Source organism: Oryctolagus cuniculus, chromosome 13, assembly GCF_051225735.1.
Source record: "Oryctolagus cuniculus isolate XC-2025 breed Fujian yellow rabbit chromosome 13, ASM5122573v1, whole genome shotgun sequence".
Lineage (NCBI taxonomy): Eukaryota > Metazoa > Chordata > Mammalia > Lagomorpha > Leporidae > Oryctolagus > Oryctolagus cuniculus.
In genome coordinates, this window is record NC_142879.1 from 32,621,308 (window position 1) to 32,642,565 (window position 21,258).

The 21,258-nt window shown below is 38.2% G+C and overlaps 2 protein-coding genes and 1 long non-coding RNA gene across 5 annotated transcripts in view; 2 read left to right on the top strand and 1 right to left on the bottom strand.

Annotated features, from left to right (window-relative positions):
* Nucleotides 1-4,644, top strand: part of RRP15 (ribosomal RNA processing 15 homolog) — a 59,317-nt gene extending 54,673 nt beyond the window's left edge. Inside the window, exon 5 of the mRNA XM_002717399.6 lies at nt 1,547-4,644. Coding sequence (XP_002717445.1) covers nt 1,547-1,690 — 144 coding nt within the window. The 3' untranslated portion in view covers nt 1,691-4,644. The remainder of the gene's footprint in view (nt 1-1,546) is intronic.
* On the bottom strand, nt 3,843-19,489 carry LOC127483536 (uncharacterized). Of its 2 annotated transcripts, none has more exons than XR_011381459.2 (3): nt 16,894-17,804; nt 13,285-13,364; nt 3,843-6,783 (listed from the first exon to the last, which is right to left on the bottom strand). It is a non-coding gene; the product is annotated as an uncharacterized LOC127483536 (long non-coding RNA). The 2 variants fall into 2 exon arrangements; XR_016219653.1 differs by lacking the exon at nt 16,894-17,804 and adding an exon at nt 19,394-19,489 and having other exon boundaries at nt 6,447-6,783.
* TGFB2 (transforming growth factor beta 2) overlaps nt 17,104-21,258 on the top strand; it is a 93,947-nt gene continuing 89,792 nt past the window's right edge. The window contains exon 1 of one of the 2 annotated variants that reach the window (XM_008268050.5): nt 17,104-18,817. In XM_008268050.5, coding sequence (XP_008266272.1) covers nt 18,472-18,817 — 346 coding nt within the window. In that variant the 5' untranslated portion in view covers nt 17,104-18,471. 2 annotated transcript variants of the gene reach the window in all.

Genomic DNA, 21,258 nt, shown 5'->3' on the forward strand with positions numbered 1-21,258 from the left:
TGATATTTGACTTTTCTATATTCATTCTAAAATCATTATTCACATTCATATGCTCTCTAGTCATCAGGTTATGTTTAGTATAAACTACTTGATTTTTTTTTTTTTGATCCCAGTAAGGCAGGAGTGACCCAATAGGACATTTTTCCTGTTTTAATAGTGTATTTTTTAATGGAATGAGCAGTTTTGATACCATCGTTTTTAAAATAAAGGGAAGCTTTGTAGAGTTAGGTAAATAATTTATTGTAGCAGGCCCGTGCTGCGGCTCACTAGGCTAAACCTCCGCCTGCGGCGCTGGCACCCTGGGTTCTAGTCCAGGTCGGGGCACCAGATTCTGTCCCTGTTGCTCCTCTTCCAGGCCAGCTCTCTGCTGTGGCCCAGGAGTGCAGTGGAGGATAGCCCAAGTGCTTGGGCCCTGCACCCGCATGGGAGACCAGGAGAAGGCACCTGGCTCCTGGCTTTGGATCGGCGCAGCGCGCCAGCCGTAGCAGCCTTTGTGGGGGGTGAACCAACGGATGGAAGACCTTTCTCTCTGTCTCTCTCTCTCTCTCTTTAATATCTTCTCTTTTAAAAACTGCTTTTTACATGGTTAGTAACCCGTAAAAATAAAACACTATTTTCTAACTGAATGTCAACGTGTTCTTTCATATTTACATTTTTTCACAATTTTGTATTTCTGTGAATGCAGTGAATAGACTTTCATAGACTGCTCTGTGAGACAGCAGCTTTGTTTTATTCAGCACTGTATATCTAACACTCATAATTAAACACCTGTGACACAGTTTTCAAATGTGGAATGAGTACAACATCTCATAGCTTCAGAGTGCTGTATATATTGTATTACTTAATTAATACCACAAGGTGGTACTGTTGTACCATGTAAGTCTAAAGTTCTCTTATATATTGTTAGGAAAATCCTATGGTTAAAATGAAATGAATTGACTACCTGTTATATTTATTTCCTACTTATTTGTATTTTAACACATGGTTAGTCTTTGATCACATGATTGAGTCAGTGATATTATAACCTGAATAAAGAACATTTAGTTCAAATATTTATAAAATGTCAAATGAGATAGCATCTGCTGAATTCTTGCACAGTAGAGTTAGTTTCCTTATTTCATTTATCCTATTTTGGGTTAAAAACCTTTGTTCAGTTCCTATTTGTGTTTCAATAATTTGACAAAAGATTTCTTAGAAGTTTTTACTGAAGTTTAAATGTGTAACATTACAAAGTCTATTTTGGTTGTTAAAAGATTTTAAACATTTGATACCAAACCTAGATTTTACTGTACTTCTCCCCTACTCCACAAAAGTTTTTTGTTTAGTTTTCATGTTTCTTTTACAGGGTTGCAAATTTTATTATCATACAGTTCTTTATCATATAATTATACATATTTCATTATAGTGTATAAAATCACTTTATAATTTGTTTGATTTCACCCCTACTGTAAAACTAAGCTTTGAAAAATTTGTGTTAACTTGGGTTTTTTAATTTTCGTATGATTGATTTGACTTCTGAATGTTTTGATTCTGCAATTTTCCTCAGACTAAAGCGAAATCAGAAGAGGGTCCAGGTTGGACGATCCTACGTGATGATTTCATGATGGGAGCATCTATGAAAGACTGGGACAAGGAAAGTGATGGGCCAGATAACAGCAGACCAGAATCTGCAAGTGACTCCGACGTGTAAAATAATAGAGGCAACATAGTTTTCAGTTTATTTTTCCTACAAAGATACTCTGTCCTCCGGCAGTTTGGGAATTATAATGATACCATTTGTAAGAAAGACAAAAGACTTACTAGCTTTGATGTTCCCCCTTTACATGTAAACTTTGTTAAAACTGTATTTTCAACTTTTGTATAATTTTAGGCGTTGTTCCTCAAAACATTTGCAACAAAAAATATATCCACTTGATCAGCAAGATCCACATTGTGCCAGTATGGTCAGATGTTTACAGATTGGTCATGTCTGTGCTGTGTTCTTTCAGTGTCACCAATGTTGCTAGACATGCACTGCCAATTCATAAGTAAAATGAACTCTTTGAAGTTAATATTTCTCCTCCTTCCAATTTAGAGACTATTTGTTTGTAGCTTTTGGGAATGATGGATATTTTTGTCTGTTTTAGTTAGCTATTGAGAAACCTATGCGTAAAATTAATATTTTTGATTTTGTGCGATGAATTTAATTTTGTCTGATAGATATTTAAAAATACTAGATCTCTACTTTTATATTTCCTTTTATATACTAAGTAATATAAATAAGTACTTAACATTTACTTTTTAGAATTTTTTTTCGTGAAAGATTTATTGAGATGGAAATTTTCATGTGTATCTTATGCAAGAGACTTGCTTTCTTAGGAAACATATTTGATATGTTCTAATCTCTCTCTTTTCATCTCCCAAAACATTTGAGTTAGTTTAAATTCTTTTTTCATGGACAACCTAAGCCATGAAATGATTGAGTTAGGTACCAGGTAATTTTGCATCGTAATATTGCATCTGATTTGACACTTCATTGCATATTGTTTCCTTAAAAGTCATTAAATTGGGTGACTTTTAGTTTCAAGCTGTGAACTAAAAACAGAAGAGAAAAGTAAGACTGTTTAATATTATTCCAAAATTCCTGTGAAACTCACTCCAGATTACAAGTTTGTAAGGGAATTATTTATTAATGTGAGTTGTTCTTCGACAATGATCCATCACTTTCTCCATCATTTCCATAAGAAAAATAGTTCCTTCCTATCACTCGGTTGTACATACTTCATCTATTATATATTGAAGGGATAATTTTCTCCCAAAACAATGTGCTAAAGCATAGATGTTTCTATTTTTAAGCCCGTTTGAGTGTTACCAGTATTATGTGGCTAACATTAAATTAGTCCATGACCTGGTATTTGTTATCTTGAAGAAAGGTAGACACTCAAAATATAAAGTGGTTAAAACGGCAAAGCTCAAAATACATTTTGTATTTGTCCCAACTTCTGAACTTAGGTATCTTATTAAATTATAGATCTGCCATCTTGTCACTTTAATATGAATAAATGCGAACAGGTATTCCTCAGTGTTAAATACAGGAGTGCTCAGTATCCTAATAGATAATATTTCAGTGTATCCTAACTCATAGGTAATTTGGGGGAAAAATGTGTAAAACCTAAAAACTCATTTTTCCGCAGGACTAAATATTAAACTTTATATTTTGTTATTAATCAATTCTTGGGTCATCATACAAAAAGTTTGCAAAATTTTTCCTGAATAAATAAAATAAATTAAATAAATAAATAAAATTTTTAGTTTTATATGATACCAGTGGAAATCAGTTATATTAGAAGGCTGTGAAGCATATATGAATTACATGAAATAATTTTTGTCATATAGATATCTTCTATAAGTATTTCTGCATCTTGGATATAAAAATGAATATCACCATGTGCTAAATATAAATCTAAGAGCAAGCCTGTTATTTGAGAAACTATATCTTTATGTGAATGTTTTGAGTAGTCTAACTCTGTCCATTCTACCCTAAATACTTCACCTGCAATATTATTTTTTGGCATCAGTGAGATAAATAATTATGATGAGTCTCTCTGCATTATCTTTAAATTCTCTAAGGGGAAAAAGGTAAGAACTTCATTCCTACCACCCCCGCCTCCATTTAACTAAACATAGCAATATTAGGATTTTTTTCTTCCTGATGTTAGATTCTTTTGGGATTGTATCTAGGAACTACTTTGAATCTACTCTCTTTGTATTAGTGTCATATTACATGAGAATTGATGAGAAAATAGAACAGTCTTATAAGTAAAAAAAATAAAGTAATATAGTAGTGAAGGCTGGGGTGGATATTCTAAGCATTTAGCATAGTTTAATGTTGGTTACTAATTGTTTTTAAGTATTGAAATTTGAAACTCAGACCATTTAGTACTGAAAATAGCTGACATATCTTCGTAATTTAGCTCTTTAGTATAAAGTTGGTATACAGAATTTATTTTCAGTTTACCTAGAATTCTGTATTAGATATTAAACATATTGTAAAATATACCTTGGAAACCCTTTAGATAGAATGGTTCAGAGGTTATCTGCAGTACATAGACCCTAAAATCACTTAGTAGAAAGTTCTGAAAGGTTTGTTTGTGGGAAGGTCGAAGTATTTAAAAATATTTTGTCTCAGCAGATCAGAAAAGAAAGGGATATTTAAATTTTGGGAAACCTTTTAGGGATTTTCAATCAATATATGTTGTACATATGGCTATACTTAATATTCAGTGGCTACCAATTAAATAAATGCTACTGCCTGTGCTGGTCTTTACATGATGTGAGGACAGTACTTAACTATAAAGTCATTGGATTACAATTTTTAGATGCCTGATGATGACCTAGCAAAACATAACTATGACAGAGAGGGTTAAAGTATGGACACATAGACAAACTAAAAACAAATTGTGTTGCTACAGAGTTCAAGGAATTATAAGATCTAAGAAAATGCTATAAAGGAATTTCAAGGAGCAAGCACATTTCTGTGGAAAAGTTTTTTGGAGATTAAATAAGAAAGCTGGTACTTTTGTATCCTATGGGTAACTTTTTTCCTCCTTGTGTGTGTTTTTGTTACTTTTGTGAAAATAAATGTTGGAAGAATCATAAGTAAAATGGGAAATCATTTTTTTTTTCAGAATCTTAATGACAATCATTTAATGGTACTTAGTACTGTTATTGTGCTAAGTATATTAACATGTTTGTGGTACATGATTCTAATTTTTAAAACAAACAGTTGGAAATTCAATATACGTATATTCAACATTTGTTGATTCTTAAGGAAATATGTATGTGATTATAAAATAGCATAAATTGTGCATTTTAAATTTAGATGTGAAATTACAATAGCTACCATTGTTTCTTGACACAGATATCTTAATCAAATTAGAAAGCTAAGTGAAACATTTAGATAGCATTAATTGAGCATCTATTCTCTGAACTTTGCTAGAATTATCTCTTTTTTTGTAATGGTAAAATACAGGTTCATTTTATTCCTACAAAGAATAAAAAGATATCTTTTTAAAATTGGATTCCTATAATTTAAATCACTGTATGATAAGAATATACAGCAAGTTAGTTGAACAGTGATAACTTGAAATGAATCAGTTGTCTACTAGGACTTAAACATTTTTTGTTAAGAAAACTATTTTAAAAATTTGAATAATGTAGTAGTAGAGTCTAAGTTACCTATTACTAGAGGTCTTGAATAATGAAACCCGTCTACAGCTGTGATTATTAAAATTTCTCAGTACTGTGTATGTTAGCTTTGTTTTTATTTGCAAACAATTGTCTTTGAGTGTAGCAGAAATCTTTGTGCTCATCCCTCAGATTCATCTGTTAGGATCAATGTGACAGGCATTTGTCTCCACTGTGTATGTCAGAGATTGCCATAAAGGCTTGTAGGCCCTGCAGATATTGTGAGTATGGTAGTGGGAACAAATTTTGGAAATAGGAGAAAAACTACTTTGTGCCTACAGAAAGCTCTCTCATTCCTTCCCCAAGAAAACAGGAGCCTGAAATTTGGCCAGCTGAGTGGATGAATCTTACTGACCATTACAGTAGAGGTAGACCTGGTAAATTTTTTCAGTGGGTAAGCTTTTTGAAATTTCAGTAAACACTAATCAAGGGAAACTATGACCAGATTTAGAAGTAAATGGTATTTGAGATAGGTGATAAGACAGAATCATGATTGATGTTTCAACAAAATGCTGTTATAATGAGTCTAGTAAGATTAAACAGATGGAAGATTTATATTAACAGTTGTTAAATAATTTTATGTTCTTTAAAGAGTGCTTTCTTTCTAGGAGAACCACATCAATACCTTTTATCTAGTCCGCTAAACATAATTTCAAGTAATTTGGATTTTAGGGTTTTTTAAATCTGATATGCAGTGAACCTTTTAAATTTTGTTTTGCTTTTTAAGAATATCTGGCCCAACATTGAACACCTCCTGTTTCTTCCTTTTCATTGTCCTCTTCGTAGCAAGAGTATATATTTAGCTTTCTGCTAAATGCTGTTTGATTTTCAATGGAATGAGATCAGCAAGGATATATATTAGAAGAGAGGGCATAGTTACTTATAATTTTAGTTTCCAAATCAGTGCTTTCCAGTGGAGCTCTCTGTGATAATGGACCTGTTTTGTCTGTGCTGTCCAATATGGCATCCACTAGCACACGTGGCTATGAAATATTTTTAGTGGGGCTAGCGATGTGGAGGAACTGAAATTTTAATTTAGCTATCAATTAACTTTCAGTTTCAAAAGTGTCATGTGGCTAATAGGTCTATTCCATCTGTGAACAGAACAAAACTACACAGCATATATTTCTAATGTAACTTTGGAATCTATCTATCTAGAGCTTTTTCCATAAACTTTTGTTTGCAATTTAGGCACAAACACTGGTGCAGTTGTTGATTTTTTTTCATTATTTATACTTTGAAAAGGATACAATTGCTTTATAATTACATTATATCTTGGGAGTAACTTTTGTCTTTTAAATATTAGGCCACTCTTACTAATAAATAACATTTGGTTTGCAGTATTGTTCATCTGAAGCTTTCAGTCTTAACTGCCCTACTGCAGAATAGGTTTATCATGCACCAAAAGGACATACTGAAAACTGCCAAAAAAAGATACCAGTTTTGTAATTATTGAATTCCCATGGTTTGTATGTATGTCCAGAGCCTGCTTATTTAGGTTTCCAGAGGAAGTGCCTTTAGTTGCAGGACTGTGGAGTTGTCTGATAGTTCCATTCTCTTGTAGCACACACGCAGTATAATGCCAAAGCAAATGTAGGTTGCAGATTTGGGAAGAACAAGAAAAAAAAAATAGAAAACAATGAGTACAATGAGCGTTACTAGCACTGTTTGAAATGATGAGGTGTTAACCACATTTGTATAAATAACAGTTTCTTTAACCCCTGAATCATTATCCTGCATTTTTAATGCAATCTGTTCCTAAACATCAAAGCGAGAACACCAAATTTGTATGGGGTCAGGACCAACTGGGACACTGAATAGACAGCTGAGAGCTGTGTCCGCATGCGTGGGTGGCCTTGCAGCTGTTGATTCACCCTTAGGCTACCATACAGTTGCCTCTTGGCGCTTGTACAACCAGACTTCAGTTTTAGGTAAAAATATATCCCCTCCCATGAAAAGGGCATAAACAATGCATTGACATCAGCTTGAAATCCTCAGCGAGTCAGCCAGACATAGCTGTTCCCCTGTAGTACTGAATAGTACCAGGCATAACATAAGGGCCCTTTTTACATAATAATATTTGTCTTTGTACAATAACACTGGACTCTGTTAAGTATATTATAAATATAAAAACTCAATAGTCCAAAAGAATCAGTGGGATACTGTCCTGTAAAAATGTCAGGAATACTAGGAATAACTAGATTACATGAGTAATAGCTATCATTTCCTGATCCCTTAGAACTTTCACTTACACAATAAGTTGACTTATATTTACATTGGACATTCTAAGAAATACCACTATTCATTGTTAGAGCATAACTTTGGAATCAGAACTGAGTTCAGATTTTAGTTTGGACTTACTAATGTTGTGTCCTGCCACAAAGTTCTTAAACATTTTGAGGCTAACATGTAAATCAGATAAGCTATCTGGATCATATAGTAAGGATTGGAGTAATATACAAACATTGTCTAAAAACAGTGCCTGATATGTGGGTGCAGGTGTATGTAGAGATGTTCTCTGTTATGCATCTGGAGGATTAATTGCTATACTTACAGACTTTGAAGCCTAATCTTATATTTTGGGAAACCCTACAAAAAAGGCCCTGATTGGGACAAATGTGTGACAAAGAAGTTAAATATCCTCTCGGGACATCTGTATCAAATCCCAGCTACAATGCTTCCAACCCAGCTTCTTGCTGATGCTCACAGTGGGGTGCAGCAGATGATGGTTCAGGTATTTGCTTCCCTGCCATTTATGTGGGAGACCTGAGCTTGATATTCCTAGCTTCAGTTTGGCCCAGCTCTGGCTGTTGGGGGCATTTGGGATGTGACCAGCAAATGGAAGACCTCTGTCTCTCTGCCTTCCAAATATAAAATGAAAAATAAATAAACCTTGAAAAAGGACCTGGTTTATAGAAGAAGTTATGTAGACAATATCTTAGAGCATTATTTTTAATAGCCAGAAATTTTAAGTGTCCTACAAATTCAATGATATGAGGACATTTACATAAACTGGAATTTCATTTTTTTTGCTGTCATTTAAAACGTTGGCATGGAAGACTGGTCAAAACACATGTATCAGTTATTTGGTGACTGAAAATGTAAGATTTAAAATATGGATAGCAGAAAGTGCCAAGAATATATTACATGAATATAAGCATATAATAATACATCTTTTTTAAAGAATGTAATCTTTGATAATCTGAAAAGACAGGTAGTACCTTGAATGAAGTGATGCTGATGTACAGATCCTAAAATATGCTTTTGCCTACTTTGTTCTAGAACCCAAACTTGAAATAATAGTTTAATAGAATACTGTTAGGGTTGATAGGTAGAGAAGTTCAATAGATAGCAGATGAGTCCTCTTTTATAGAATATTACTCTTGAAAATGTTGCTAATTATCCTTCAATGAACATGGGACATAAAAAGTTTTGACTTTTCCACTGTCTTGTACCTCTTGATTAAAAAAAAATTGATGGAAACCTCTGTTTTCTTGATTCACATAGTCCCTCTTAACTATAATTTTTTTTTGTTTTCAGTTACTTATGGTCAGCCATAGTCTGAAAATTTTAAATAGAACACTCCAGAAATAAGGAATCCCTAAGGTTTAAATTGCATGCTATTGTTCTGAGTAGAATGATGAAATCTTGTATTGTCCCACCCATAATGTGAATCATCGCTTTTCCAGCATATCCAGGCTGTATATGCTACCCACTTATTAATCACTTAGCCATCTTATCAGATCTACTGGTGGAGTAATCTAGTGCTTGTATTCAAATAAAGCTGATTATTTTCCTTAGTAAAGGCTCAAAATTGCAAGAGTAGTGATGTTGCCAATTCAGGTAATTGTAAAGACAAGGTGTAAAGTGCTTTCTTGAAGTGAAAAGGTGAAAGTTCCTGATTTGATAAGGAAAGAAAAAACAAAAAAACAAGCTTCTGTTGCTAAGATCCACAGTACAATATAATTTTTGAGAAAAATTATCTTCTTGTTATTACAATATATTGTCATAATTTATTGTTACATTCAACTCTTAATTGTGGCTAATGAATGGAATAAACTTCATCATAGTTGTGTATACATAGAACAGAAGAGCAGGTATAGGATCCAGAATGATCCATGGTTTCAGACTTTCACTGGGGTTCTTGGAAGATATCCCCTAAGGATAAAGGATACTGCTCTATTTTTAAAATATTGTTACTATTTTTTTAGCCATCTTATTTTTGCATAGTCCCATCACTCAGTCAAGTAAAAGTTGGAACTGAACATGTAATACTAACAGCAAATATTTATATAATGTTTATTGTATGCCGGATACTATTTACAAGTCATAGAATGCCCTTAGCTCATACAACCTTCCTAATTACCCTCTGAAGTAGGTGCTCTTCATATTGTACAGATGAGATAATACACACAGTTAAGTAACGTAAGGTCACACAAGAAGAATTTATCAATTTCAGGCTTGAGTCTCAATACAACAATGATTGCTCATATTATCTGTTCTTTATTTTTAATTTTAAAAATGTATTTCTCTCATTTGAAAGGAAGAGAGGTCTCCTAACCATCGATTGACTCCCTGAATGCCCACAACAGCTAGAACTGGGTCAGGCTGAAGTCTAGAGCCAGGAATTCAATCTGGATTTGTGATGTAGTTAGGGACCCAAATATTTGAACCATCACCTACTGCCTCCAACAGTGCCCATCAGCAGGAAGCTGAAATTGGGAGTAGAGCCACAACTCACACTCAGCCACTCTGACAACAGGATGTGAGCATCACAAGTGCATCTTTTTTGTCTTAGAACAAATGAGAGTCTAGAAATTAAACACTTTAACAGTAAATTGACATCTTCACGTGTTTTCGTTTGCTCATTTGTTTGTCTCATTTAAGTATGACATGAACCTGCGGCCAGTGGAGGATAATGGATGCCATGTATCAAAAGGTGAAAAAATTTAGAGATAACATCACCACAGGGCTCATTTTGACCACTGCTTTCAATTTATTGTACGGTATGTTATCAGGAAATTTTTTATAAGTCTTATCTAATCATGTGTGATTATTAAAACTTTACATTTTGGTTATCTAGGTGGTGCAGAAAGGAACTACTTTAACTTCTGGAGTGATGTCCAATAGTTTTGTATATTGGAAATGGACTATATTGTTACAGTTTTTATTACTAAGATAACACTTGTTTGTTTAATGACATTAAATGATATCAAGATATAAACGATATTTTGCTATTAAGGAGATACAAATTCAAATTACAAATGAAGACTAGATTTTAAATTACAATGATTATCTAGAAGATAACAGGTTAACTAAAACTTTATAATTGAGAATGTTCCGGGGTCGGCGCCGTGGCTCACTAGGTTAATCCTCTGCCTGCGGTGGCGGTATCCCATATGGGCACCGAGTTCTAAGCCCGGTTGCTCCTCTTCCAGTCCAACTCTGCTGTGGCCCGGGGAAGGCAGTGGATGCTTGGGCCCCTGCACCCGCATGGAAGACCGGGGGTAGGGGAGGCACCTGTCTCCTGGCTTCGGATCGGCATAGCTCCGGCTGTGGCAGCCATTTGTGGGGTGAACCAACGAATGGAAGACCTTTCTCTTTGTCTCTCACTGTCTAACTCTATCTGTCAAATAAATTTTAAAAATATTTTAAAAAAAGAGAGGGAGAATGTACCATTGCTCTGGATGTAGGATCTGTTCTAAAGTGTAGATTCTAACAGTATTTACATTAAATTATAGTGCTGTAACAACAAATCAGTGGAAAATACTCTTGAAGTGAGATTAAGTATATTAAGATTTTTTAAAAAGTTTTTACTGCGGGCAATTGAATTGTTGCTGTACACTGAGCTGTGATGAAAATACTAAAACAAGCAAATTGGTTTTCTGAAATATGATGTTAAAAGACTATACCACTCCTCTCCCCTAGGTGGCAGGATTTAGGCTGTCATTGAATCAACTGATTGATATAATTTTCCCCCCACAACTAATAGTGGCTAGTTTCTGAACAGTCAGCATAACTGACATTGATTAGACTTGATTGTTGAACAGCTGTCCAAGTAACTAGATTGAACTTTAAGTCTTATTTAACGATCATGATTAAAATTTTAAGACAAAGACCTCTTAAAGAAACAAATACCAATTTTTTTTATCTCTAATAACCTAGCAGCCCAAATCATTTTTGTGTAGTGCTGAAGTATCTTCATTTCACACTAACTCATGCATTTCTGGATTTATTCCTTTGGTTTATGGCAAATAGCTTGCCATTTGATAGGAATACTCTAAAGGCATTGCCTTCATAGTTAAAAAGACACAGATATAATTGAAATAATTTAGAAAGAAACAACAAGAAAGGAAAGACTTCTGATAACAAAAAATTTGAGGTTATTGGGAGCAACCCTTTCAGTTACTTTACAGGTATCTCTGGTTTTGTGAAGCAGTTACTGTTTATTAGAAAAGAAAATGTAACAGGCCAGTATTGTATGACCTGTAAGTACTAGATGACAAACAAAAACATTATGTTCTTTCGATACTGGCACCAAAATAGGAAGTGGCAGAAATCATTTTTATCTTTGAGATTCTTATCCATTGTTCATTTTTCAAAGTTTAAAGTGAAATTTTCTGGCTGCACTCACAGTATACACAATGCATGTTAATCCCCATCATTATTAGGTTTATCCTACTCCTGTTGACGTGGGAGATTGACTTTCATGGAACACAAAAGAATCTTGACCAACCAACTCTTGGGAGCTTCATTTTTGTGGTGGTGCAGGTTTACATCAATGCTAAAATTGTGCTCATTAAGCATTTTCAAAATGTAGTTCCAATAGTGGTTTTTAGAATCTGCTGTATAAGTAAAGAGTAAAAAAGGCTTGGAAATGTTCAAAATTTAAGTCTAGTATTACCATTGTAACCAAAAAAAGCTGAAAGCCTAACTGATGTATTCTTACAGATTCAGATTTGAAAATGGTTTATTTTAAATAGGGTGACTTTCTGGGATGATCTTTGTTTGCTTTCATTGCTTTAATGTATTATGAATGGCATCCTCTTCACTCTGAGAAGTGCTCAAACTTGTGTGATAAGATATGTAATAACCCTAGTTATAAAAATCTCAAGTCTTCAAGTTTTAGAACTTTGTTTTCTATGACTCGAAATAAGAGAATTTGTAGTCAGTAGTCTCCAATTTCACAAGTCATGCAGCTTGTGCTTTAAAAAATACTAACATATGCTTTTGTTTTTAGAAATACTAGTTTTTATTCTATCTTAGTTACTTATGGCCCCTTTGCTTTTTTATTTTTTTAATAATTCATTTTTTATTTGAGAAGCAGAGAGCTTGCTCCCTTCTGTTGCTCCACTCCCTAAATGCCCACAAAGGTCAGGACTGGGCCTAGGCTATAGCTGGAAGCTGGGTACTCAGTCTAGATCTGGCTTACGGGTGGCAGCATCCCAACTACATGAATCATCACTCCTGGTTTTCAGGGGCTGCAGTCAGGAACGGAGAGTTGAACCCAGGCACTTGGATGTGGGAAGTGCATATTAACCAGCAAATTAGCCACTTGATTAAACACCTGTTCTTGTTTTCATTTTTAAATTGTAGGCTAATGGAGATACCTGAAAAGCAAAGTTGTTTGAAATACAGGTCATTAATTTTGCTAGTGGATATTTACACATTTGGAACCTTACAAAAACTATAGATCCCACTGAGATGATTTAAAAATTCATTTAAGGGTCAAAAAATAATTCCACTCTTATTTTATATTCATTTTCATGATGAGAACATCATTATGTTTTCTCTGTCATCTTTTACGTTTACTTGGCTGAAATCCTCTTCCTCCCAAAGAAAGACTTTATTCTTGTTGAGTCTCTTTAACAGAGAGCTGAAAATGTTGAGGTATGAGTAGCCCAAAAGCCCCAAGAAGCAATCATGATTCCAAAAGGTGAGATAATGTTGCCACAGTGTGTCATTAAAGGAAAGCTTACCTCTTTATAGACTTTCAGCCAACTGATACATTCTGCTTTTCTGGACCCTATCTCTTGAGTTTATCACATTATCTCTTACCATCTCTGATCTCTTCAGGCCCTTCTCCCTCTTCCATTTTCTTCTCTGCCCATTCTTCCTTCCTTTTTCCTCATCATTTTCTGTAGATATAAAATGGAATTAATTACATTTCATGAGGAAATCACTCATTTTATTATTCTAAGATAATTATTCTAGGTAATAATTTTCTGTAGTTATTATTTCATTGATAAACTTGTCCATCTATAGAAATGCATACAGAACATGGCACAAAATTGATATAGACCAAACATTGTTCTTGAGTTTCGTATCCAAGGTTAAATTGCAAGTACTTTTTAAAAAAAAATATTCATTTATTTATTTATTTGAAAGGCAGAGTTACAGAGAGGCAGAGAGGAGAGAGAGATCTTCCATCTGCTGATTCACTCCCCAAATGGCTGCAATGGCCAGGACTGGGGCAGGCTGAAGCCAGGAACCAAGAGCTTCATCCCAGTCTCCCACGTGGGTGTCAGGGGCCCATTTTCCCAGGTCGTCAGCAGGGAGCTGGATGGGAAATGGATCAGCTGGGACATGAACCAGCACTCATAAGGAATGTCAGCATCGTAAGCAGGAGCTTTATCTGCTATGCCACAACACTGGCCCCCAAATTTTAAGAACCTAAAAACCTTTTGGTGTATTTTTTATTAATTTTTTTTTATTGATCAGGTGTCACTACTTGGAGAAAGATGTGATAAATTACAGTAGCTCCATATACTTATTTTCCCCACTTTCTGGTTTTTAATGCTTGAAACTATCATGGGATGCTTTTCATCAGAGTTAGGAAGGAGCTGTTAGGTCACAGACTGTTGGTATAGTCTACAGGAATAAAAGTCCAGGCAAGGATGAGTAGTTTTGTTTAAGCCTCTTCTAGGAATTCTATATCACTTAAGTGAAAAGACGGATTTACATCTACAGAAGGTCTGTGGATTGAAACAGCTGCATTCTGTGCCTCTCTGATTTAGAAAGAATTCCATGCCAAGATTTTAATCTTGGGTGTTTAACAAATCTTTGATAGCCTTTTAGTGTTCCAAAAGTATCAAAAGTATGTTTTCTTGTCCTTTTTTGCCTACAATTACTGGGGACAAAATACCATCATGTTTAAAATAATGAGCACATGCCTGCAGAAACCACTAGGAGGCATAACCGTGAAGTAAATTTGGGTTGAGTAGTATTTCCCTTAATGAGCACATACTAAGTGCTAGATTTTGTTGTACATGCCTTCTGTACGTTGTGTATTTAGTCCCCATGGTAATCTTAGTGTAGATGGTGCTGTTATTATCCCCATTCCACAGATGAAGAAACTAACAGATAGTTACTAACTTGGTCAGGATCACAAAGCCAGTGAATGATAAAAATCTGAACCCAAGAAATCTTGCCTCTGGGGCATGTCTCTTTAACCTCTGTTCTCTGCAGCTTCCTTGAGGAAATCAAGATGGTATATATCATTCAAACACCCTTTTGCCAGAAAGTGTATGGAGTTCTCAGTACACTAGATTTCAATTTAATGAATATTTTTCCCTTTGAATAGCGATCTTAAAAGTGTTACTTAATAGAAGAAAGGATCGTTTATGATTATCAAAGAGTAATCATAATCTGGCAGTCTTGCTTGTTGCATCCTTAAAAAGCTCCTCCCCTGAGAAGCAGGGAAGGTCTCCTGCTCCACTGTACTCACTATGCATACTCATCCCCATAATAGATGTCACCAACCCCTCCTGCCTTACTCTCCTGAGCATTGGGGATGTTAAAGTAGATTCTTAGGAATAGGTCAGGAGTCCCAGGTCTAAAAGAGTTGTAAGTAAGCAATAAGTGTTCAACCAACTATAATGAACCAGAACATGGATGTTTATATTTATAGTAAGTTATTTTACCAGAAGTGATGTAGATGGACTTTGGCTGCCCTGTCCATACCCTAATCTGAACCACTTTACCTAAGGGGTATCTATTTTTGTTTGCACAACATATTCTGTAAATGTTGAGTGATAGATGCTCTCTGGCTTGAAGGAAGACTGAGCCTACACCCTCAGAATACAGTGAGAGCTAACTTGGGAAACCAGCCATCTTCCAAGTCAACATCCTTACTCAGAAGTGGTGGTTTGTAGCTCCTGCTATAGATGTGGGGATATTCCCAGATGTGGGAATATTCGCTTTTTGTCCTCTTTATAGCAGGATTACTGCAGTTCTCAAACTGGACTCAAACAGATGACTTAATTTGGTAAAATATTAGTCTGCCAGAAGTTCCTCTTGATTATATTTTGCTTTGGTTATTGGGATGATAGCTGGTTGTCTTCTTCCAAGCTATTTCATTTTTAAACTTGTCTCAAGGAAGGGGGCCTACTTATGTTGATTTGTACATACTTCTTGGAATTATTCAGAAATGGGTTAAAACAATTCCCTTATTTGAGTTTTCCAATTATCAGCAGGAGACAATTCCATGTTCAAAGGGGTTTAGGAAATGCTGGGTTAAAAGAGTTGACATTTTTTTCTTTTCTGAGGGGTTCTCAGTCCCTGTAATGTGAAAGGAATCCTGAACCTTTAAAAGACAATAGGGTACCTCCTATTTCTCAAACTCATTTGGCTATCAAATTCTTTTGTGAGAACATATTGTGGAACCAGTGTTTCTTTGAAGTACCTGGTGGGTCCGAACGTAGACAACGGATCCTGACCACCTCTGCCACTTACTGAGGTCTTGAACAGAGTACTTGAACAGAATACCTACCATGTAACATTGTTGTGGATATTAAATAACTCTCTCTCTATATACACATTACTAAGTGTAGTATGTCAGCTATTGTTACTGCTATTTATTCAACTGCCTACTTAATGATAGAGACCCCATACACATTTGAAGTGTAAATTTAAAAAGTCATGGAAAGTTGCACTAGGGAATAATATTGAGGCCTTGAGTTTGGGGGAAATCTGAGCAGAATTTCCAGTTTAAACCATCTGTCTAGTCAGTATGGCCACATGTTGAAATGAAATGAAAATGTTGACTTTGAGTAACTAAAGGTAAAATAATGGAAATGGGGATAATTGACCAGTGACAAGAATTCTTGTATTCATCTAATTTGGAGTAGGTTGAAATAGAAAATTTTAAGTTATGTGTAGTGTATGACAGCAGACAGCAGACATAAAATTTCTGCTTCCTGGATGTATGCTGTGGAAAGAATGAAGTTGGTTGATAACGTCTAACCTAGAAAGAAGAGAAAGCCATACTAAAAGTGGCATAGGTACCAATGAAGATAATAATTTAAAACCGTAAAACAAGTAGATTTTATTATTTACGTGGGTTTTTGTTTGTTAAGAATCTCTGTTTTCCAGCATTCACAGAGGACTCGATTATAAATTCTAGGATATGAAATCCCAGGAAATTAAAAAGGTAGGTACAGGAGACTTCGATGAGAAGATATTCTCTTCCGTGCCGACCTGGCATAAATAGCCTGGTGTTCCTGGCATAGGGGTGCTGTGTGTACGTGTGTACACACAATACAGGAGGGAAGACTTCCATTCCAGAGCAAGTGATTCAAGTGAGCTACACTAAGTAAAAACGGGGAGCTTTGATAGCTGTCTTTCGACAGACCTATCCAGAACTATATGACCATAGGAAGTAGATACCGTAAATCACTGTTGTCAGGGCGCACACTCCACCTCCTGCCTCCGTTCCCAACAGCCATCCTCATTTCCACACCCCCTCCACGGTTCGGGGAGAGCTCGTGGTCTAAGTAACGAGAGGACTTCTGACTGTAATCCTAGCACGTCACTTTGTTGAAGGCAAACACGTGGTCCAGAGAGAACTTATAAATCTCCCCTCCCCGGCAAGATCGTGATGTTATCTGCTGGCAGCAGAAGGTTCGCTGGGAGCGGAGCGGAGCTCCAGAAGCTCCCAACAAGAGAGAGAAATAGAAGGAAGGAAAGCGAGCGAGAGCAGAGCAAGAGCGCAAGTGAAAGAGGCAGGGAGAGGGATGGAGAACGTCAGTGTAACGGTCTAAGGATCCGTTCGGGAACTAACGGGGGCTTCCCGGCTGCAGAAAGGCAGAGAAGGAACGAGAGTCTATTTCAGGGTGGCAAGTGCCTACCTCCCCTAAGCGAGAAGGTCTAAGTGGGAGAGAAACCAGGAGAGGTTGGAAAAGGGTGGGAGTCCAAGGGAGCCCCTTCGCGACCCTCTTAGGAATAAAACTCCCCAGCCAGCGTGTCTCCCGGGCTGCTGTTGTGGTCCGCAGGGGGTGCAGGCGGCGGCGGCGGCGGCTGATCTTCTGGTGCCGGGTTGGCTTCTGGAGCGAGAGCAGAAGGAGGTGCAGGAGAAGGAGGGAGCTGGAGGCTGGACGCGTTTGCCGGCGGCGGCGGCGGCGGCGGCGGCGGCGGCGGCGGCGGCGGGACCGACCAGCAACGTGGAGTAACCCTGCGGCCACAGCGCGGAGCTCCGGGAGCAGGATCCTCGCCCCCTCGGCCGTGTCCACGGCCCCTGCAGCACCCGATCGCGTCCCGGGCGCCGTGCGAAGCGCATCCGCCTCCTCGCGGCGCGCCGGGCTCGTCCCCAGAGCGCGCACGCGCGCGCGCGCGCGCGCACACACACACACACACACACACACACACACTCATACACACACGTGTGCGCTCCTCTGCCCTGGAGCTGCCGCTGCCCCTGCTCTGAGCGCCGCAGTGGAAGGCACGGCCGAACCGCTCTTTCTTTAAATATATAAATTACTGCTCGGGTCAGCCTCGGCGGCGCCCCTCCAGTCAGGTCGCCAGCTGCCAGCCCCGGGACCTTTTCATCTCTTCCCTTTTGGCCGGAGGATCCGAGTTCAGATCCGCCACTCGGCACCCGGGACTGACACACTGAACTCCATTTCCTCCTCTTAAATTTATTTCTGCCTTATAGCCACTCGTCCCTTTTCCCCCCACCTCGTCACTCCAAGAGAATCTTTTTTTCTTGCTTTCCAAAGTCAGGGTTCCCCCTGCCCATGCCTTATTAATGTTTCCAGTTTGGGAACTCCTTGCATTTTCTTTTTGAAGGAATTCAAGCAAACTACATTTTCTATCTGGCATCGACCCTCGATCGATCGTTCGCAAAAGTTTCGCATTAAAAAAACAAACAAACAAACAGCTCCACCTGATCTGCACTTTGAGAATTGTTGGTTTCTTTTTATTTTTCATTTTTTAAAAGGACTTTTTTCTACCTTTTTTTTAAAAAAAATGCACTACTGTGTGCTGAGCGCTTTTCTGATCCTGCATCTGGTCACGGTGGCGCTCAGCCTGTCTACCTGCAGCACACTCGATATGGACCAGTTCATGCGCAAGAGGATCGAGGCGATCCGCGGGCAGATCCTAAGCAAGCTGAAGCTCACCAGCCCCCCAGAAGACTATCCCGAGCCCGAGGAAGTGCCCCCGGAGGTGATCTCCATCTACAACAGCACCAGGGACTTGCTCCAGGAGAAGGCGAGCCGGAGGGCGGCCGCCTGCGAGCGCGAGAGGAGCGACGAGGAGTACTACGCCAAGGAGGTCTACAAGATAGACATGCCGTCCTACTTCCCCTCCGAAAGTAAGTGCCCAGTCTCGTTCGCTTCCGTGCCCCGAGGTGTCGCGCTGCCCCGCGCTCGCACCGCCGCGACGGCTCCGGGGCTCGCCCACCCTGCTCCGGTTTCGCTGAGCTGCGCCCCGTCCACCTCCAGTCCAGCCGTGTCCTTGAGAGTCCGCAGACGTTAAGACGTGCGCTTTCTACTTTATTTTCTCCATCTCTCCCTCCCCCACTCCCCCCTAACGCCTCAGTCCTTTATAAGGCGGAATTCTCCTGTTCTCGTCCCTGAAATTCCATCCTGGGCCACCAACTAGGAGTCCGCCCTGCTCTGTCAAACCGTGAGGCGCTCCCTGGGGCAGAGTTAAACCGGGAAATCTTGGTGGGTTTGTTTTCTCTGCTCCGATTGGCGTGGAGCGCGCCGAACTGGTGCACGAAGGGTTAAAATAATGTGGCTCAAAACTATCCTCTCCGGAAGGCGCCCCCTTTCCGTGCCGACCTATCAGCTGGTTCACCAAGCCTTTTCCATTGTCTCTAACTCCCCTCAAAAATGTCAGCATCGCTCAGACAAAACCTGGTTTGGAGACCCTTCCAAAAACCTACCTGGAAACCCTCAGTGCTCGCTGTGCCTGTTGCCAGCGCTAGGTGTTTACGTTCCCCTGAGGCAGACTCTTGTAACCATGTCCTCTCTGATTTCACCTGCGGTGGTAGAAAGTTCGGCTTAGTTTTTGTGTTTAAAAGGCTTTTATTGCTGTATATTTTTTTTTTCAGAATTCACCCAAACCTGCCTTCTTAAAATCGCCAGTGTAGCAGATCATTTTTCCTACGGGTTTATCTTCATCTTTTTTTTTTTTTTTTTTTTCAGTCGTGGGCACTGTGCCCCTGCTCTTTGATAGGCTTCTACATTACCTTTGGTGCATTCCTAAATCTAAGATAGAGTAAAGAAGGCTGATCAAGAAGAGAGAGAGAGGGAGAGAGGGAGAGAGAGAGAAGGAGGAGAGAGGGAGGGAGAGAAGCAAGGGAGGGAGGGAGGAAAAAGTGGCTTCTCTGAGAGCAGTGCCCTCAAATTCAGCTGACATCCAGTAGCAAGGGAAGTGAAATGATTTATTGTGAAGTTCTTGGGGGCTGGGGTAAGGGGGCGGAGGACAGAGGACAGTTAGTGTGTAATTATTTCAGGACTCAACAAAAATCAAAAAGAAAAAAGGAAATATTCAATGATAACTGAGAGGGTTAAATAACAGGAAGGAGAAAAACAGAGGGCAAAAAAAAAAAAAAAACACCACACTTTAACATTTGTGTATTCCAAATTCCAAGTCATAAACTTTTCATTGGTTGTCCATTTCTCTCCTCCCCTTTCCGTGCCCTATATACTTGCTGGCTGCCTTTGCTAAGTCTCTGTGTTTTGCCTAAATAGATAATTCAGCCATCTTGGTAATTTTATCCTAGAAGTTCTAATTGCAGGGTGGTGCTTTTCATTTTTAATATTTATTTTTAGTTTGACAAGTCCTAGCTACGGGACTTGCTGTGTCTTGTACTAGATGGCCCCAGAATGTCCGCCCATGTATCTAACTCCAGTCTTTCTGGCCATCTTCTCTTGCTGCAGCTCCTCTGCTTGTTCAATAGCGGGACAGATGCAAGGCGTCCTGGCAAGCAGGATGGTTTTATTATTGTCATTATGGCACTATCCACAACAGTGGTGATACATACGCTCCACCCTGCTTATTCCCCCTTGGGGAGTCCGGCTTTCTGACTGGGGGTGGAGCCAAGGAGATCCTAGGAAAGAAAGTTCGCTGTAATTAGTCCAAACTCATTGAGGCTGAGCAGAGTTGAGTCAGTTTGCTTTCTGCAACACGTGCAGGAGTTCCACTGGTATTTGGACAGACAGGCAAGTGTGTTATGTAGAACCTGAATAGCTCACCCTTCAGTGTTTACATGCAAACGTTCTGATGAACTGCCAGCACTACTTAGAACAAAGGAGATGTGATCTCATCCTGATAGAGGTGTGGAATGAACATGTTGCCCAAGAGGTGTTCATCCTTTGTTCTCCCAAGCAACCTTCAGTCTGAGAGATGAAGATAAGCTGAAATGGTCCTAACCCAGGATCGTAGTCATCCAAAAATTAGAAAAGTTCTCAGATTCATAAGAGGATTTCAGAGTATGGCATCTAAGATCAATGAGTAGACTCTTCTTTCCATTCTACCCCCAACCATCAAATGAACTAAAACCTCTGATAAGTTCAGGATTAAAAAAAAAAAAAATCTCTGTTTTCTTCAATCCTGTGCTCTGTGTGGAGTTTAGAAGCAGAAAGCCATATTCATAGCAGGTTTGATACTACTATGCAAGAACAGTGGATAATTTTATAGAAAGTAGGTTAACTGATTTTCCAGCACTTTCTAGTTCTGCTGGAATATAGCAAACCTTCCAAAAAAAGAAGAAAAGTTAAAAAAAAATCACAGCACTATATTTTT